Raw genomic sequence first — 19,540 nt, 5'->3', positions numbered from 1 at the left:
GGGCTGCCCTGGGCACAACCAAACATCCTCAGACCCAGAATTACGTTACTGCCCACTGCTGCCTTTCACCAAGTAACAAGGGAAGCAGTTCAGCTTTGACTTGTTGAGGTCTCTTTGGATCTCCATCCACCACATCATAGAATCACAGAATCACCAGGGGTTGGAAGGGACCTCCAGAGATCATCAGGTCCAACCGCCTGCCAAAGCAGCTCCCTAGGACAGGGCACACAGGTCAGTGTCCAGACAGGGCTGGAATCTCTCCAGAGAAGGAGACTCCACACCCCCTGGGCAGCCTGTCCCAGGGCTCCCTCACCCTCACTGGGGAAAAGCTCTTCCCCATGTTGGTGGGGAACTCCCTGTGCTCCAACTTGCAGCCATCACCCCTTGTCCTGACCCCACAGACACTGAAAAGGGGCTGCCCATTTCCCCTGCATCCCACACTTCAGATATTGATAAACATTAATAAGATCCCCCCTTAGTCTTCTCCTCTCCAGGCTGAACAGCCCCAGCTCACTCAGCCTTTTCTCACAGGGGAGATGCTCCAGGCCCTTCAGCATCTGTGTGTCCCTCCTCTGGACTCTCTCCAGGAGATCCCTGTCTGTTTGATCCCAGGGAGCCCAGAACTGGACACAACACTCCAGGTGGGGCCTGAGCAGGGCAGAGTAGAGGGGGAAATCCTCATGCTAAGGCACACATGAGCAAGGCATTTTCTTGTTAAGGGTAACAAAGCTCGTTAGAGGACCGTGTTGTTCCAAGCCTGCATGTGCACATCCACTGCTCCTTTCCCAGTCTGTAATTAACAACTCAATAAAAATACCATGAGATTCTGTTGTTAAGGGGTAGATTGCATCCACAGTGACCCTGTGTGCAGCAGCAAAGCTCTGCTAAAAATTTAATTACTGTGTGAAGGAGCTTTCAGGTTCCTTTGGCCAAACTTGCCTGTTTCTCCCTTTAATTAGAAGATGCCATGCTAATATCAACAGCACTAAAGCACAGCCACCATCCTGCAGGTCTGAAGTGCTCGGGATGCTGTTGCTGGGAACCTCACCGACAGCTCTCACACCAGCCCCAGAATGTGGGATAGAGCCAAATGAATAATTCACTGTGAATCAGTCCTGGACAGATTTAGTCTCCTTTGATTGCCTGACAAATGGCTTTGAGCTGGCCCAGCTTCCTCACGTTGGTTTGTTGATCTGAATGAGGATGTTGATCGGTTGAGGAACCTGATTGCTGCTTTTTGGAACACCCCATCAGCCTTGGTGAGGAGCTTTTTGGGTCCAGCACACCTTTTTCATCAGCTCTCAGGAAAATAAATCAAGGTTGGAAGAGACTCTGAGGTGCCTCTGCTCTTCCTGGAGGGGGTTGCAGCACGATGCAGTGATGACACCACAGGCATCCCCTGACCTGATGCAGCTCTGTACACATCCCTCCTGCATCCCAACCACCCAAACACACCAGCCTGCAGCAGCCACTGCCCTGCCTCCCCAACAAAACACTACCCATTGCATTTAAACTGAGTAAACACTAGATATTTGCTATCAATGTATATTTTTTTTACCTAGGGAAGAACATTCATATAACTAAACCCACAACTCCTGCTGCTGCTCTATGCAATATTTCTCCTACAGCTTATTGAAAATTATTTCCAGTTACTTAGCATTTCAGCTAATCTAAACATTACCTCTGGGTACCTGATCATCTGTGGCTGTAACAGCAAAAAAAAAACCCCAGTGTAGGACAGAGTCAATGATTCACAAAGCAGCTGAGTAAACAGGGACTTATAAATTATACCCACATTTTCTGACCGGAGCTTTTTAGCTGGACAACCTCCATCTATGGGATGAAGCATATAATAGAGGCGAACTTTGCTGGCATGTTTCCGACTCTGGAAAATAAAAAAAGAAGAGAAAAAAAAAGGGAAAAGAAAAAAAAAAAGGCAAGAAATGAAGTTACACAAAGGAAGAAGCTCTATTGCTGTGCATACAACAACAGTCTGCAGTAAGATTTCACATCCCCTTGATATACGTTATCCAACGAGGGAGGAGAAAAGGGGGAGAAGACCCAGGTAAGGAATGTTTGTGTTTGATGGAGGTTTCACAGGGAGCTGAAATGAGCTGTGGAATGATTGTGGTGTCTGGCATTAGCAGGAGGAATGGTCCACCCTGTGAGGAGCAACTTTGAATACTGTGAGGAGGAATAAAGGTATCAGTGCTTGTTATCAGACTGTTCCCATAGTGGGAGAGACTGGAAAGAGTGGGGTTATTGGGCTTCAGTGGGGTTATTTGGCTTTGGGTGGAGATGGGATGGCATCATGAAGGATCCATCAGGTGCACACACACACACACACACACACACAAGTCCACGGTTCCTATGCTTACCAGAGAATTAAACACATAGGGGGCATGAAACCTCCTTCTCCAGGAAATAAGCCCACTGACACCTGCCAAAGCTTTGAAAGAAATTTCTCCCACAAGTAAATGACCAGGTAATTGTGTGTTATGAGATCTCTCCTCATGCACAGCTGGGGATAAGGACTGCACGGATCCTGAGCCCCTTCTCCTCCCAGTAAAACTCTCTACCAGCCATGGAAAGGGATGGAGATGTGCTCTGGGTTGAGCTGTGGGGAGTCCTGGGCTCAACCTGATGTTTGCTGCTGCAGAAACCAGCCCCAGGAGCCCGGGCACTGCTGCAAGGTCGTTCTGCCTTCACGAGTCCTGCCAGGCATCACCCCCATGCTGTGGGGCAGAGGATGGATGCAGACCTTCCAGCATCAGCAGTGGTCACCAGTCCCTTCCCCCAGTCTTTCACATGGGAAGCTAACAAGCAGCCCCCCAGCCAGAAAGCTGCTCCCCACCTTGTCAAGCTGTCTCCCAGGAGAAGCACCGAGTGGGCACCTGCTGCTTGGGAACACTTACAGCACAGGGAGGTTTCAGGGTCTGTGGTGGGAGACTGAGAGAGCTTGAGGGATGCCTGGAGGAGACTCACTCTTCCCATGAAGGACACGGAGCAACAAGGCTTTGCACTGCTTTCGGGCACAACCAGTGCTTACCAGCAAGTGAGGATGAGGAGGGACAGAGAGATGTCCTGCTCACACCATCACCAGCACACAAAGCACAACATAAAGGAAGATTTAAACACTTCCACAGCAGGAGCACGACAAACCCCTTGGAAGCAGTAACTTACAGCCAGCTCCTGTCTCCCAGTACATGTTGGAGGGTGGGGAGGGGGGGGAAGACTGCACCTACCAAATACCTGCACCCAGAGCCCAGGCCTGCACAGCACCTATTATTATGCAAATTCCCCCCTCTGAATCTCCATTTCTGATTGACTCACAGAACAACAGCACCGTGATATTATCATTTCAGAGCACAGATTTGCAGCTTTAATATATTAAATTACCATTACCCTGTTCTGGAAGATTCTTTTTCCTGCGGTGGGAACTTGGAGCTGAATTTGCAGGGAGCTCTATTTGCATCCATAAATGTGACTGTGCAGTGATTTATTGTTTTTTTTTTTTAATGGAGCACATCAGTCAAGATAAATAACATCAAATAACGTCTAGATGTGTCTTCCTGAGCACAGTTAGAAAGTGTGACCCAGCTGTAGTCAAAGCTAAGCACAGGAAACCCCAAAAGCTTCAGTGCTCGGTGATTAGCAGTCCAGGCAGCGCTGGAGTAAATTAAGAAATGACAAAATAAACATCTGAAACTCTAAGGACAGATGTGCCAGGTTAGGCTTGGGAGTTGACAGCGCTCCTGCTCCCAGCCTAGTGATGCTCAGCTGGTTTCAGCTCATGTGGGGGGTTGGCACACCAGGAAAGCCCCTTCCTCTGAGGGAACACAGCCACAGCCTGTGGAATTTAGAGGTTAAAAACGTTTGGGGGGGTTTTTTGCTGGCTTTTTTTGGCAAGATTTTAGCAGTAATCATTTGTAGTGTTCTTCCCCGTGGCACTCAGCTGTGCCATAAATGATGCCCAAATGTCTGCATTAAAAGGCAGCAAAGCTTCAGCCTGCTGTAAAACACCTCTCACCTGTATTTACGCATTTGTTTGGATTTATGAGGGCTAAGGTAAAGAAATAACTTATGTTTGGCATAATTTAAAACTACACGGCTCCTTATGCAGCCTTATTATCCCCCAGTTATAAAAGCAGAGCTTAAAATCATCCCTGGCCTTTGCAAGTACGTGGTGAGTGAGCATCTCATTCCCTCTCAGGAGTGGAGGTAGCACAGCCCATTTGTCACCCATTTTATCTCTGGTATTTCCTACATTTACATGTGTATTTATCATCCTAACACCACAGCAAGAGTGAAGTGATTATCCTGAGCTTGCTGCTCGCAAACAGCCCCGTGGGTTATCTTTTCCCCTCCACAAAGCAACCTGGAATCTTGCAGCTCTGAGATGTGACATGGGCAAGAGCTGGGGAGGGGGTGGCACAGCCCCTGTGGCAGCATTGCCACTGGGCAGGGGGACATGCCACGCTCTGGAGCTGGGTCCCAGCTCTGATTGGAGGTCTGGAGGACGCAGCTCTGGGAGGGTGTCTAGGGATGGCTGGAGATAAGAGCATCCTTGCTTCCCCACCAGCTGCCTGGACCTTCAGACCTCAGGCAGAGACCCATGGCAGGGATGGCTCAGACAGCTGAGCATCAGCTGGCAGCTGCCATCCAAGTTATTCCAGATGCAAGGGGAAAAGGGAGCCAATGAGGGACCATGTACTGGAGTCAAGCAACAGGGATCAGGTGGGATCAGCACACATCCAGCTCCCATTCTGACCCATCTCACCATATGGGCATGCTTTAGAGAATACAAAACCTTGACATGCCTGTAGCTCCATGGTCTGGAAGAAGGATGGTGCCCTTGGAGATACCTACCTGCTCATCAACAGCCACCTCAGTTTGATCTCAGGTGCACTAAGAGACTATTTCTGTGCCTGTGGCTATTTCAAAGGCATTTTCACTTAAATTCCCTGCCTCTAGCATCTGGAAACAGCTCCTTTAGAGGGCAGAAACTCTACTTTAATACTCTATGCTTTAAAAACAACCTTCTCTATGCAGGGATTGGAGGTGGGGGTTGGGGGGGGAGCTGCAAAAGAGCCTGTTCTCACACAGTGACTGCAGCCTTCTGCATTGCAAGCTCATGCATGGCAATGAAGTTTTGCAGCACATTCCTGCCCAGAGTGAGCAGCAGCACAGCCAGAGGAGACAATAGTGTCTCTGTGGGAGCAGCAGCAGCTGGCAGGACCCACAGATGAGCTGGTGTCAGACACAGGAGTCCCGCTCACCCCGGTGGGGCTGCTCATGCAGCAGCTTGTTACTCCACCAGCAGCAATATCCCTGGGGAGGGATGAGATGCAGCTCCCTTTAAAAGGCTAGGAGCCCCCGTGGAGGCTTTAGCTGGGGAGTGGCTGGGCTGCACAGATGCACACAGACAACCCCCTACACCCCCCCCAACTCCACTGTCACCCCTGGGGTGCGGCAGGCATCCCCCTCTCAGGAAGAGCTCAGCAGCCTGTGGCAGCCCTGGGCTCTGCTCCCACTTTGCACCACTGATTTAAGCTGACCTGACAGCCCAAAATAGCTCACCATCTTGTGAGAGACTTCTTCCTGTCCCCCCAACCACCTCACCAGGTTCAAAGCAACCATTCCTGCTGCTGGCCTCACACCGTGCTCACATCTCCTCTCCCTGGAGCTCCCTGTGTCACCCCTTCGTTCGCTCCTCATTGCAGCACCTTTTTTCCAGGGGATCTGCCTTTCCTCTCCCTTCCCTGTGCCAAAGACCAGAGACCCACCACACCAGGGATGTGCGGCTGTGCTGAGAGCAGAGGCACAGCGGGGAGATGAAGGAAGGAGCAGTCATGGCAGCCCGACTGGCAGAGGCTCTTACTTTGGAATAAAAACCTTTTTCAGCAGCCTTTTGGTTGGCTTTTATTCCTTTTAGTGTGTACTGTGTTGATTTTTGGTTTGTGTGCTGGCAGTTTCTTAATTAAATTGCCATGAAACACACACTCACATGATTACACCAACTTCATTATCCATGTTGGCCCTACTGGTAATCTCATCAGAGGAGGGGAAGTTATTTTGGCCAGTTATTTTGGTTCTCTAAACTGAATACCAATGACATTATCCTCCTGAAGCTCCCTCCTCACATCCCTTTCCCAGTCCTCCTGTGCTCAGTGGCTGTGCCAAGCTGGGAGGGCTCCTCTCCCCATCGTCACCACTCAGTGCTACCATGCCCAGCTCGGTTTTCCTCCTCAAAGTTCCCCACACTCACAGAATCACAAGGTTGGAAGAGACCTTTGAAGATCATCAAGTCCAACTATTCCCATCCTAAGCTAAACCATATCCCTAAGTACCTCATCAATCCTTTTTTTGAACACATCCAGGGATGGTGACTCAGCCCCTCCCTGGGCAGCCTGTTCCAGCCCTGACAACTCTTTCAGTAAATAATTTTTTTCTAATATCCAATCTAAACCTGCCCTGGGGCAGCTTGAGCCCATTGCCCCTTGTTCTATCTCCTGTCCCCTGGCTGAAGACACCATCACCCACCTCTCTGCACCCTCCTGGCAGGGCAGGGGAGGTGGGGAGAAGGTCTCCCCTCAGCCTCCTCTTCTCCAGGCTCAACACCCCCAGCTCCCTCAGCTGCTCCTCAGAGGATTTGCCCTCCAGCCCCTTCCCCAGCCTGGTTGCCCTTCTCTGGATTCACTCCAGGACCTCAATGTCCTTCTTATGGTGGGGAACCCAGAACTGCACACAGTACAGAGGTGTGAGCCCAAGTCCCTGGGAAGGACCAGCAGTGGTGATGCACAACATGTGGCCAGCTCTACTCAACTTGAGAGCTTGCAAACTACAGGACCCGCTGACCCAAACCCCACCATCCTTCTGCCTTTCATAATCCCTGCCTAACAAACTCCCAAAATTTCTGCTGGCACGGAACCAATTTCTTCCTCATACTGTGATATAACAACATCCTCTGCTCTCTTTTAAATAGAGGACAGAAGTATTTTCAGCAAACGCCTTCCCTTTTTTGCCTCCTCTACCCACACGACCAGCAAACGCCACCACCGAGATCCCCCTTGTTCACCACAGAGACAAACTCCCGTCTGTTATTCCAGACGCTGCTGGGTGCCAACGTCCTTTTTCTCCCTTTGTAATTTTTGCAAAGCCTCATTTATAATTTATGGTCATTTCTATCCACTTCCCCTTATTCCTCTGTGAGTTAATATTTTAAAAAGCGTCTACTCATGCTTGTGACTTTGTGGGCACACAGAGACGTGTCTGTAATTCCCAACTGCACACAGATGACTTTTCATTCCTGTGAAACCAGCTTCTTCAGAGCTGCAGGTAGACATATGACTGGTTTGGACACTGCTCTGCCTATGCATACCAGTACTCACAGAATCACCAGGGTGGAAAAGACCTTTGAGATCATTGAGTCCACCCGTACCCATCCTCTACTAACCCACATCCCTGAGCACCTCATCTACCTGTCTGTTAAATCCACCCAGGGGTGTGACTCAGCCCCTCCCTGGGCAGCCTCTGCCAGTGCCCCAGAGCCCTTTCAGGGAAGAACTTTTCCTCAGTGTCCGATCTGACCCTGCCTTGGCGCAGCTTGAGCCCATTGCCCCTTGTCCCATCTCCTGTCCCCTGGCTGAAGAGACCATCGCCCACCTCTCTGCACCCTCCTGGCAGGGCAGGGGAGGTGGGGAGAAGGTCTCCCCTCAGCCTCCTCTTCTCCAGGCTGAACACCCCCAGCCCCCTCAGAGGATTTGCCCTCCAGTCCCTTCCCCAGCCTGGTTGCCCTTCTCTGGACTCACTCCAGGGCTTCCAGGTCTTTCTTGGAGCGAGGGACCCAGAGCTGAACCCAGCACTCGAGGTGCAGCCTCCCCAGTGCCGAGTGCGGGGGCACAATCCCTGCCCTGGCCCTGCGGCCACGCTGGGGCTGACACAAGCCCAGATGCCGTTGGGCTCCCTGGCCCCCCGGGCACGCTGCCGGCTCAGGGTCAGTCCCAGGCACCCAACACCCCCAGGTCCTTCTCCCCAGCAGCTCTCCAGCCGCTCTGCCCCAGCCTGTAGCACTCAGGGTCATTATGTCCCAGGCACAGGACTCTGCCCTTGGCCTTGTTGAACCTCATCCCGCTGGTCCAGTCTGGCCAGACCACTCTGCAGAGCCTCTCCACCCTCAGGCAGATCCACAGGCCCTCCCAGCTTAGTGTCATCCCCAAACTTAGGGAACAACTGATCCCTTCACCCAGGTCACTGATAAAGCCGTTGAGCAGGCACTTGCAACTGGTGTTCAAGCCTGATGACTGATGATCTATTCATCTGAGTAACCACTGGCTGATTCCAGTTCTCCAGATCCACACTCATTTCCCTGTGCTCACCAACCCCAAGCACCGATCTCCTCTCCAGGGACACCAACAGCATCACGAGTCCAGTGCGCATGGCTGGAAGCATTTCACAGGCCCCAGCAGCTTCTCCCACATCTTGACCACTCTCATTTGAGAAATACAAAAACAAGATCTCAGAAGCTCCAAGGAAAACCAATAGCAGCGACTCGTGGGTGATAAGAGGGGCTGTGGCTGCCGCTCTGCAGTCGCACGGGGTCAAAGCACCCAGTCTGAGCCTGACAACTGCAATTACAATCAACAGTGCAGCTGCTTCAGTCACCTTCATAAGAGAAAAACCTCACCCACTCGATCCTCCTTTGCTCCTGTGGCTCCACAAAACACGTTTCCTGCCAGAAAGCCCCCAAACACCCTTTGCCATCTGCCACCCTCCTGCTTGAGGCATTGAAGCTGTAGAGAGGGTCCAGCCGGCAGCGCAGGTGGTCCCTTGGGAAAAGGGTTTCTGCACTGCGCTTGTTCAAGGGAAAAGAAAAACAACACCTTTGGGTTTCTACCCTTGGTGCAGTCCCCATGGCACAAGGCAGGTGGTGCTGGTACCCTGTATGGGTGGTACAGGGCATCTCAGATTGGTACCTGATATAGGTGGTAGAAAGCATCTCAGATGGTACTGATACCCCATGCGGGTGGGCACCACACATCGTACAGGGCATCTCCCATGCAGCATCACTGCCCCAGCCCAGCCTGCTCACAACAGCTGATCCAGATGGACCCAGGCTCAGCCCTGCATCTCCCCGCCTGACAGATACCTGCAGACCTCCAAACCAGCACAGCATGAATTTTCTGTCTCAGAAATCACCGTTTCAGTTATGTGATCTTTACCTTTACCGCTTCCTATATTGATTTCGACTGTAGCCAAAGTACCTCTTCCCCTGCACACTGCTGTGTACCCTATGGAGAGGAAAATAACTCTCTTTACAGCCTGCTGCCAGAGCAGCGTGGCACAGCCCGGCTCAGCGCTCATCTCACAGGCTGCAGAGCCCTGCACACCCTCCTGCCAGTGCCTGGGATCACTGGCTGGCTTCTGTTCATCCCCAAACACACTGAAAGTCCCTTCTCACTTCACATCCTCACATTTCTTCTGCAGAGGGATCTCACACCTAAACTAAAGCAACCAGGAATTTATATTTCCACTGGTGTGTAAGGATTGTTCTCCAGGCATTGCACCTCCCTGCCAGCGTAAAGAGGATGCAGAGGATGGAGCCTCTGAAGGGTTCTTTGCTCAGCAAGCTAAATCCTTGCTGTTTGTCTCAGCTCAGGCCGTTCTGCCATCGGGTACAGATGCTGGAGGCGTGGATGAGCTTCCCTGCTGATACAGGGCAACGTCCTGGAGTCGAGTGGGAAACAGAAGAGTTAACACTGACCGAGTGTCTCATCCCCACAGGGGAAGTGGCTCAGCACCACCCTCAGCACTGACAGCGCTGCTGTTGCTCCCGTTCTATCTTTACGTGTCTGAAACACATCACTTGGAAAGCACGTCAGCGCCAGTCACTGCTGAGAGCCGCTCAGCCCCGGCACGGCGCGTGGGAGGGGTTTGTCACAACACACCAGGATAACTAAAGACTCTGCTTTCAAACACCTGGAACCCAAATCCAAACATGGGGTTGAGAGCTTGAAATATTAAAGGAGAGTAAGAGGGAATATCTGGAACAAACAGGTGCCCTCCCTGCACCTAGGGAGCAGAATCATAGACTCACAGGCTGGTCTGGGTTGGAAGGGACCCCAAGGGTCACAGAGCTCCAACCCCAATGCCACAGGCAGGGACACCAACCTCCAGGCCCGGAGCTACACAAGGTTGCCCATCCAGCCTGGCCATAAAGGGGATGCTGCAGGAAAACGGGAGCTGCAAGGACTTTTCCTGGGGATGGCTCAGGTAGCAGCAACGTTTAGCTACTTTTATTCCACATATGCTTAACGTGACACCCCTGGTGCCACTCTGAACGGGTGACCTCAGGGTCTCATCCCTGGTGCGTTTCACCACTGCTCCAAAAGTACCTTTGAACTCAGGTTATTTTTAGCCAGAAACAGGACTCCAGCACAGGGGCACTGTGGAAGGGAGCTGCGCTGGAGGCTTCTCCTGCTCTGCCGCCGCGGCTCTTTAGCGATAGACGCTGACACTGGGAGTGCATTAAAAATAATGTCGAGCCATTACCGCTGACAGCAGCGTAGTAACACAGAGACATTTAGTCTGCGCTGGGTTCCTGGAGCACAGCTGCAATCGAGCTGCCCTGGTGAGCCCCTAACGTGCTGTGGGGGGGGGAGAAGGCATGTGAGCCCCCCACCTGCAGCACCAACATCCACACATCTCCTCCACGTATAATGCATGGCCACGTTTACTCAACTGCTCCTAGCACTACCTGGGTACAGAGGCCAGGTGCAGGGCTGTAGGTGCCCATACACAAACCAGAGCAGTCCCTTTGAGCTCTTTGCAAACAAGCCACAAAAAAGCTTTCATTAGCCCCATTTCTTTCCTTTCTTTTTTCTTCCCAAGCCAAGGTTCTCCTACCAAACACCAGCACAATCTGCAGGGGAAGGGTATGGGAACGACAGGTTGGACATCCCCTCCTCCTCTGCCCTCTGAAGCCATCACAGGTTGTTCTCAATAAAGCAAGCCAAGACTTGCCAGGTAAGCAGCACAGAGGAGAGAGGAGAAACATGAAGCATCCCCTCAGGAATCAGCAGGCTCCCTGACACACACAAGCCCTGCACCGTCTCCGTTTCCAGCCAAAGAGCGTCCTTTCCGCTCCCCCATCCGGGAAGTGCCTGCGGCATCTCATGCAGGCAGCTGGCACCAGGCATGGGATATTCCAGCTCCTCATGTTCAAGTGCAGCATTTACTTCGTTAAACAGACTATGTGCTCTTCCACTGCATTAATATTTCAGCCACGGGATTGCCTTTCTGAGCACACGCATCTCGGTCCTTAAGGCGCTAACGTGCCAATAGTAAACAATGTTTATTATTCCTTCAGACAAGCCATCATTTTATGCAGTTTCCCAGAGAAGGATGGCCCAACTGGAAGCAGATTAACCTGAGCATCACTCCAGCTCTGCACAGACAAGGAGTATTGATGAGGCTGTCGATACCGCTCGCCTGCTTCGCTCCGGAGACAGGGTGAGAAATTCCAGAGAGCGCTCCAGCTCCGGAGATGAGCCAAAGGGCACGGCACTTTATTTGTTCTCCCCAGTTTCCTCTGCGTTTGAATTTTAATCCACTTTGCCTCTGCCCTCCCCCTGCGGCTCAGGCTCCACCACCAGCCTTTAAGCATCATTCCTTCATCTCACAAGGTGAAACCAACATTCACCTGGTACCTTCCCGGGTGTATTTCTTCATACGAAATGAAAAAGCAAAGCAGCATCTGAACACCTGAAGCAATAAAGATTACAATGGAGGAAAGTGTTATAGCAGTTTAAGGAGCAAATGTGGTGATGAATATGCAGCTCAGGGTGGAATCTGAGAGAGGCTTTGCATATTTGGTAATTTTCCTGCAGGATTTTCAAGGAGAGACTTGAAAATAAATGGCAGCATCTTCCTAATGGCTGTGAACACATCTACAGAGAGATGAGGACTCGGAGGTAACTAAGAAAGCTTAGCTTTTGAAATTTACGGAGCAGCTCACCACAGTGATTGATACAGCCCCTCTCAAAGGCAGGGCTGGAAGGAAGCATTAAATTACGGGTGATCCTGAGAGCATCCAGCAACAAGAGGCTTCCCACTCCAGAGGAAGGTGACAGGCAGAAATACTGAGAAGGAACAAAAAAAAAGCCACTCATCTCCAGGGCATGGACTTTCAATCGCATTGCAGCAAGCACAATACGTCCTGGTTTTCTCCTCCTCCTCCTGTTTCTCAAGCCCTCAAGTGGCACCGGCCACTTCCCAAATCACTGCTGCTCTCTGACCCTCTTGGAATCCTCCTGCGCTCCTCCCCATGCAGAGGACCGCAGCCCTCGCTACGGGCTGGTAAAGCAGCCACCCAGCTGCAAGAGCTTCTGATCCCAGGGCAGCAGCCTCAGTTATGCCTTTGCAATACCTTTGAGGGGACAAATGGTATTTGAATAGCTGATAATAGTTGATAAAAAGCCACAGGAGCCTGATGCAAGATTGAGCACAAACCGTGTGCTCTGAATCCCACCCTTATGACGCTCTCCTGTCACCTCAGAACAGGCTCTGTGTGAAAGGTGCAGGCTCTGGGTAGCTGCCTTCTGGTTCTCCCACCCACAGATGTCATTTAAAAACAACAACAACCACAAAAATAATCACTCCTTTCATATCAAAGTTGTGCTTGAAAGACAAGCACCGGCTGTGCCTTCAAAGCCCAGCTAAACGGCCGATGGCTGCGAGACGCTGCCCGTCTCCCTGGCTGGCACAGAATGTGCCCCAGGAGGAAGGTGCCAGTAGATGTGCCCCTCGAGATGCAGCTGACCCTGCATCCCATCACCCACAGCCCCAGGAGGAAGCAGCTGAGGAAGGAGCAGCCGTGGCGCAGCACGGGCATCCTTCTGCTCCACGCACGCCGCAGGAGCCGGCTGATGTCGGCACCAATTAAAGAGGCTCAGGAGAGGCTGGTCCCAACCTCATGCAGACCAAGCATCCCATTTGGAAGGGGTCTGCCAGCACCCTCCCACTTGACAGCGAGCAAGAGAGGAGGCTTGAAACCCTCTCCCTCCCCACAGCACCGCGCAGTTGGGTACCACCTGCCTGACAGCCTGGAGCATGTTGCATCCTCCTGACCTTTTTTGTTGCATCCTTTATCTCATCCCCTTTCATCCTTGTTCCTCCTGAAGGGGACAGGGAGAGCCAGCACATGCAGAAAGCTCGGCACATCACAGAGGTACAGCGAGCTATCACCTAGCAGGAATTTTATCAAGCATCCCTATTTGGATGCTTTATTCCAGTAGCAGAAATGGGAAGGGAGTTTTCCCATACTTCAGGGGACAAATTAACATATTAATTTGCTTTAAGAATTAAAATATTCAAGCACACGATCTTCTGGGCATTGGCAACAACCAGTAAGATCTGTCTCATCTCTTTCTCACCGCTGCATGGAAGCTAACCGGTGTCTTTAAAGCAACCTCCTGCCATCCTCAGCATCACAGCATGCAGAGAGCTCGTTAAGGCATTTTCTCATTTAAGCACCTGCAACTTCATTACAAGTCGATATCCCAAAGCCAGTTACTCAGATCAGCTCTGCTCTGGAGCAAGCCCTGGACCTTTCCCAAGGATGGAGAGCAGAGCGAAGGCACAGCAGACATACCACACAAAGCCAGGGATGCAGTTGCACAAAGCACAGAAACCAAGGGCAGTATTTTGCTGTATGTCAAGTTGGGAGCAAAAACATGCTGCAAACACTGATTCTTTTGTCATTTTTTTTCCACTACACTTGCCCTTGGAAATAACACCCCTTAATATCGCACGACTGACATCAAATTATTATTTTTTATTTTATTCCTGGCAAAGTAGTAGCACAGGAGAAGAGAAGAGTTATTGGATGATGATTTGGAGAAGGAGACAGCGATTGGAACCGACTATTCCTGTTTGGCAAGATAAAAACATCCCCCTTTCATTCCTTCTATTTTCTTACAGAGAAATGTCTTATTTTGCATGCACAAAGGAGCCAAGAGCTCCGAGCCCAGCACAAAGGCTGCAGATCTTACTCGGCTGCGTGAGAGAGGCAGCAGATGAATTCCCTTTCTCTCTAAGCTCTGGCTTGGTGAGGGTAAGGGCACTGCTGACCAAAACAAGCCAGGCTGAGGAGGAAGATGTGGTACCAGCACCGTTCAGGAGCTTGGCATCGCTGCTTTGCAGGGTGGTGGTCTGCAGGTGCCTTCAGCAGCTCCCAGTGTGTGGCTCGGCGTGCTCATTTGCCCACCCTTTGCATGGCTCCCCAGCACGTGCAGAGCCCTACAGCACCACCACCAAGCTCCACTGGTACCCATGGGCAGCCAGGCTGGACCCAGTCCCTCCCTCCCCATCATCCACTCCCTTCTTCAGGAAACCAAAGCGGGGATGATCCAGGCAGCACAAGGAGTTTCCCAGCACAGCTCTCTGGATACTGAAAGGCTCATCTGCTTGGATTAGGCTGCACGAGCCACACCAGTACTGGGGTTTGTGGTGTTTTACTCTTCCCCATGAAAGTCAAGCCAGTAAAAATGAAAAGTCCTGCTCTGCACAGGAAGGGTTTTTCTGTTTATTTGTAGAAAATCTAGTCTGAAGCTGTCATTGTCCCTACGAGAAAGAATCCATTTTGACCCCAGAATCCTTTTTAAAGGAAAGAAGGAAAGAAAAGTGTGAAAATTGTGACCAGTGACTTCTTAATTAGGAAGAAACAGCGAATTTTACATTGCTGCTATTAACTAATTGGCTTGCAGCAAAAGGGCTGCTGGTTTCAGGCAGGATGGAGCTCAGGTACATTCAGCAGCAGAGATTTGTAAAGAAGAGTCAAGCCAGGAATCCTGATGTTAGAAAAGGGAATAACCGCACCCCAGACTTGATCTGCTCATCTTACTGGGGGTGAGAAACCCCTTGGGAGCAGGTGCCAGGCAGACAGGACAGCCTGCTGTGTTCACAGGCAGCTGCTGTGACCAAACCCTTCTCAAACAGCGTCAGAGCGAGACCTACTTGGGGAGAAACAATTCACCAGTAAGTTTCTGTGCTTAACGTGTCAGTCCAGCCACACACACTTCCTTGTCTAGGAAAAAAAAGAGGCTGAGTTCACCTAAGGGGAGGCTCACGATGGATTCTTTGCTCAGGTCTCTGGGAGCCCCGTCCAGCTCGCATCCCAAGGAGCAGAGCGCTGCAGAGCGGCTTTCCGTTCGCATCTGCAGTCAAAGCACATGGAGTCGGGGTGCCTCCCCCGCAAGGCTCGATGCTGCACCGTGCTGCTGGCAGCCCCAGCATCCAGGGAAGGAAACATCCAGGGCACAGCTCTGCTGCCCCAGCGAGAGCTCCTCAGGGGAATCACCTTCCCCATAAGTATTTGGGGCAGGTTTTCAGCCTTCTCCCTGTGTCTGTGGGTCTCTCAGGACCCAGGCGTGGGGGGGATGCGGGATGCGCTCCACAGTGGTGACCTGCGGACGGTCCAAAGCACTGCATCTCCCCACAGAGAGCAGAGGCTGCTGTGAGGACACAGCAAAGACAGCAGAGCTGCAGGCAGAGGCACCTTCAGCCTCAGGGGCCACCAGAGACCCACAGATTGGGGGGTGGGCTGGTCCCCCCTGCCCAGTCACGTTCTCCATCCCTTCGCTTTGCATTCCACAGCCCAGCAGGCAGGGCTCAGTAATGACATCGTTGTGCTGAATGTCTACTGCGTCTGCTGGGATTTCACAGGGGATGACAAACGAGCACACCACCCTCACACTAAAATATACAACGGAAAACAATGTTGTTTTCCACATTTCAAAAACATCTGCCAGGAATTAACGATTCAGCTCATACCTGCGACTACGGGCGCGGAAGGAAAGAGATTGGCTGAGCACCCCCATCGCTCCCAGTCACTGCTCCTGTTCCTGCAGCAAGGCTTCTGCCTCCTGTAGACAAAATTTGGCATCTGCATCGCCCTTGATCAAGATCTTGAAGGTGCCCCTAGAACTGCAGCCTTAGATAGCACAGTGGCAGCCAGGGATCTCTGCTGCAGGCTGAGGGCAGCCAGCGGAGTGCTCACTCACCAAATCAGACATGTAAAGCACCCTATGAGTAAGCGTGTGTTATTGTTCACATCACTTATTAACACAGCACAGCATCCTTGGATACTGCGCACTGGAGAAGCTTCTCATACATCTCCATTGGCCACACAGACATCTGTCTGCCCATTGCCTAGTACTTGGATCAGAGAAAAAGTTTGGGGAAACTTCATCTTCCAGGCTCTTGGCACAGACTCTGCTCTTGGTGAAATACTGCAGACACCAACAGCATAACCTCAAAGCAGGGGTGAACTCAGAAGCCCCTCAGCCCCAGGTTCTCCACCTTCACCAGCAGCCACAGCCCCTCGCCACGATGAGGATCCGCTCCTCAGAGCTGTAGAACTGCTTCATGCACATATCCCACACCCCAGGGAGCCGAGGACAAGACCCAGACAGGCAGCAGGTTTCCTTTCCTGAAGGATTTCACAGCAGCATATCCCTCAGTGATTCCCTCCCCTTGCTTAATTGGAATTTATTTAATTTTGTTTTGAAGATATTCAGTGCCGTTAATTGCTGTTCTAACGTGTCTCTAATAATAGATCCTTTCTAATTGTTTATTGCTTGCCTACCTCTTAAGTGCTTAAATACACTGGCAAATACTAATCTATTCTCTGTGCAATCAGTGGCTCCTACTCGGCAAGGCGTAAGCGCAGCGCATCTAATAGAAAAACTGGAGTTCGTTTGGCTGAACTCCTAATTGACCTCCTTGCTAGCTGTGTGCCTTTGAAAACGAGCTTGCAGTCATGTTCAAATCACAGCCTGACTTTGCAAATTTAGGCAAAGGGGAAAAAAAAACCCCACCCCAACCCAGCCCCGCAGCGGGCAGCGTCGCGGCGACGCCGGCGGTAAATAAACTGTCTTTTGAATCGTGAGTTTTCAAAGAGGAACTTGAAATGCTGGGGTGAACTACTCACTGGGAGCACAGCACCCGATTGCCACCCTGTAAAGACACGTGGCTGGAAGAGCCAGTGACTTGATGGAGGGGTTATAAACTGATGCCACAGAGCATCCTACCTCGTAATGGGCCACGCGCTGGGACTCGGATATTAGCTGAGCGCTGCACACTTTGCAGTAACTCTCCGTGAATAACTCCTGGTCGACGTCAGAGGATTTCATCTGTTGGCGACAGGGAAGAGACAAGAAGCAGCATCAGTCACAGGAGGCAGGCAGCACAGCAGGCCCTACAGAGACACAGCGAAGCAACGCTTGAGTCGCCCAGAGGGAACAAACCCAACACATAGGTGAAACACAGACCGCCCCCCATCCAGCTCCCTGGCCACAATTCGGTGTGCCCAAGTGCCCAACCAGCCTGTGCTGAGTGATTGATCCTCACTGCCAGCTGGAACCCAGTGGCATTTCCCTGGAGAAACGTGCCCAAGCCATGGGACACCCTCAGCTGCAGACATGAGCCGACTCCTCAGCTGCTCTGCCACCACGCTGTGAGCTGAGCTGTAAATAGCCGTTCCTCTCCATTACCTCCTGCATCCCCAAGCACCACATCCATAACGCAGCATCACTCGCGGCGCGAAACACCCTGAACTGTTTGTTACGCAACACGAAGGAGCCAATAAAGAGTCTTCCATAAACCACCAGGATCATTACAACCTGGAGGAAGGTGCTTGTAAGCTGGAAGGGTGAACTGCTGCATTGCTCAGTTGACATGGGAGGAAACTGCTTGGGGGAGTCACTGGGCTGGGCTGTTCTCCAGCAGGTGTTTAGATATCTGTGTGCTCCCTACAGCTTCCACTGAGGATGCCTGGACAGACATGAAGAGCCAGCGATGTCGTGGCTGTGGGGATACTTCAGGTCTCTGCTCACACCTTCTCATCACACAAACAACTGCAGGTCCCAGCTCCGGACCAGTAAGCAAGATGCTTACTGGGTATGTTGAGGCTTATGAAAGACTGAGCCCAGGCAGAGCCAGAAAACATCAGAAGTAGCTTCACATCAGGGGTATTTGAAACACAAAATCCTCAGTGCAATTCAAGAGGGAAAGAGAGGCTGATGCCTTCTGACTACTGCCAAGATGAAGCCTATTAATTCCCTACCATAACGAGGACTGGTGATAGAGTTTTAATAGAGTTTATTCTGCTGATCAGGAAGAAAAACAACATGGAAAGGAAAAGGAAAACCATCAGGTGGAGAAAAACCTGCAGGGCTGTGCCACAGTGCTCGGGGCAGTGCTGGCTCTGTCTCAGGGTTGGGGGCATCCCAGACTCCCCCCCCAAGATGCATCCCCCTGGCTTGGGGAATGATGCTTTCTGTGCACAGCTGCCAGCCAGCCCGCAGCAAGAGCTGCTGAGCTGGAGGTGGCTGCACTGACCCCCCCCCAACACGCTGCAGAACCTCCCAGGTATGAAGATCCCTGAGCATCTTATAAAACCAAGCAGCTGCATCAGCACCAAAAGCTCCCAGCCTGGAGAGACTGACTTGCCCCCTGCCCCAGGAAAAGGTTTATCTGGGTGTCGGTGCTCTACCAAAGCAACTCTGAGAGCTCTGCTGCCGGTGCCCTTGCTGTTTGAGTCTGTGAAGCCACTTGCTCCTTTCCTCTTGTTTAATCTTCATTCACTCTGCCTAGAGAAACTTTCAAAGGCACCAAAAGCCCCTTTCATGAGTACAAGTAGTGTTGCAAAATTGCATCAAAGACCAAATGAGGCGGAGGGAAGAAACCTCACTTAAATACAACAGGTTGACACAAAGCAAACCAAAGAATCTCATTAAACACCAACCCAGCAATTAAGACAGAGGCAGGTAGTATTGCCCTCATTTGCATGCAGTCTGCAACGCTCCTGGTATAAACTCTCATTGCAAAAATCAAAGCCAAAAGCTGCTCAGCGTTAGCTTAGCCCTTCCCACCCTGGCAACAGGTCCCAAGCCCATCCTGCCTCTGGCTGATACAAACCCAAGGAGCTGCCTGTGCCCCTGTCCAACAGCAGGGGTTGAACAGCCTTACCCAGGAGCAGGATTTAACAACACCTCTCTAAGCAGCGAGTTCTGATCCAGGTGTAGAGTTTGTTACCCTCAGTATTGCCTATTTTACGCACTGTTGGTAACTAAACAAGGATATATGGCATTGCAATGGGTGAAGATGGTTATCGTGCTGCCAGCAGAAGTGTCATGTGGTGTGATTCACATGGAACTAGCAGAGATACTTGCTAAAGCCCCTGGAGCAGCAGACCCTCAAGAAATACGTGGAGAGAGCAGTTCCAGACTGCAACGTGGTGGGAGCATCCCTGGTGTGCCAATCCCCCCGCCCCGTGCACTCAAGCACCCGTGGGTCCCACCCTGCTGCACAGCACCACAGGAAGCAGGAAGCAAAGCCAGGTATTGCTCTTTAATAGTGAGGAGGAGGAGGACAGCGAGGCAGAAGAGCGAGGGATGGGGATTAGGGGGAACGGGAGAATAAATGGAAGCAAAGCCTCCTTCGTGCCTTTGCAATGAATAAATTGGGCTGAACTGCAGGG

At 51.5% G+C, this 19,540-nt stretch overlaps 1 protein-coding gene across 1 annotated transcript in view; it reads right to left on the bottom strand.

Annotated features, from left to right (window-relative positions):
• The window catches only part of ZMAT4 (zinc finger matrin-type 4), a gene marked incomplete at both ends in the record, with an annotated part of 45,028 nt that extends 27,836 nt beyond the window's left edge, over positions 1-17,192 (bottom strand). The window contains 2 exons of the mRNA XM_084273910.1: positions 1,796-1,885; positions 17,091-17,192. Of these exons, the coding sequence (XP_084130036.1) occupies positions 1,796-1,885; positions 17,091-17,192 (192 nt within the window). The remainder of the gene's footprint in view (positions 1-1,795; positions 1,886-17,090) is intronic.
• Between the last annotated feature and the right edge of the window lie 2,348 nt (positions 17,193-19,540).

Source organism: Gallinula chloropus (genome assembly GCF_964237585.1).
Source record: "Gallinula chloropus genome assembly, chromosome: 21".
Lineage (NCBI taxonomy): Eukaryota > Metazoa > Chordata > Aves > Gruiformes > Rallidae > Gallinula > Gallinula chloropus.
This window is presented reverse-complemented; position numbering and strand designations above follow the sequence as displayed.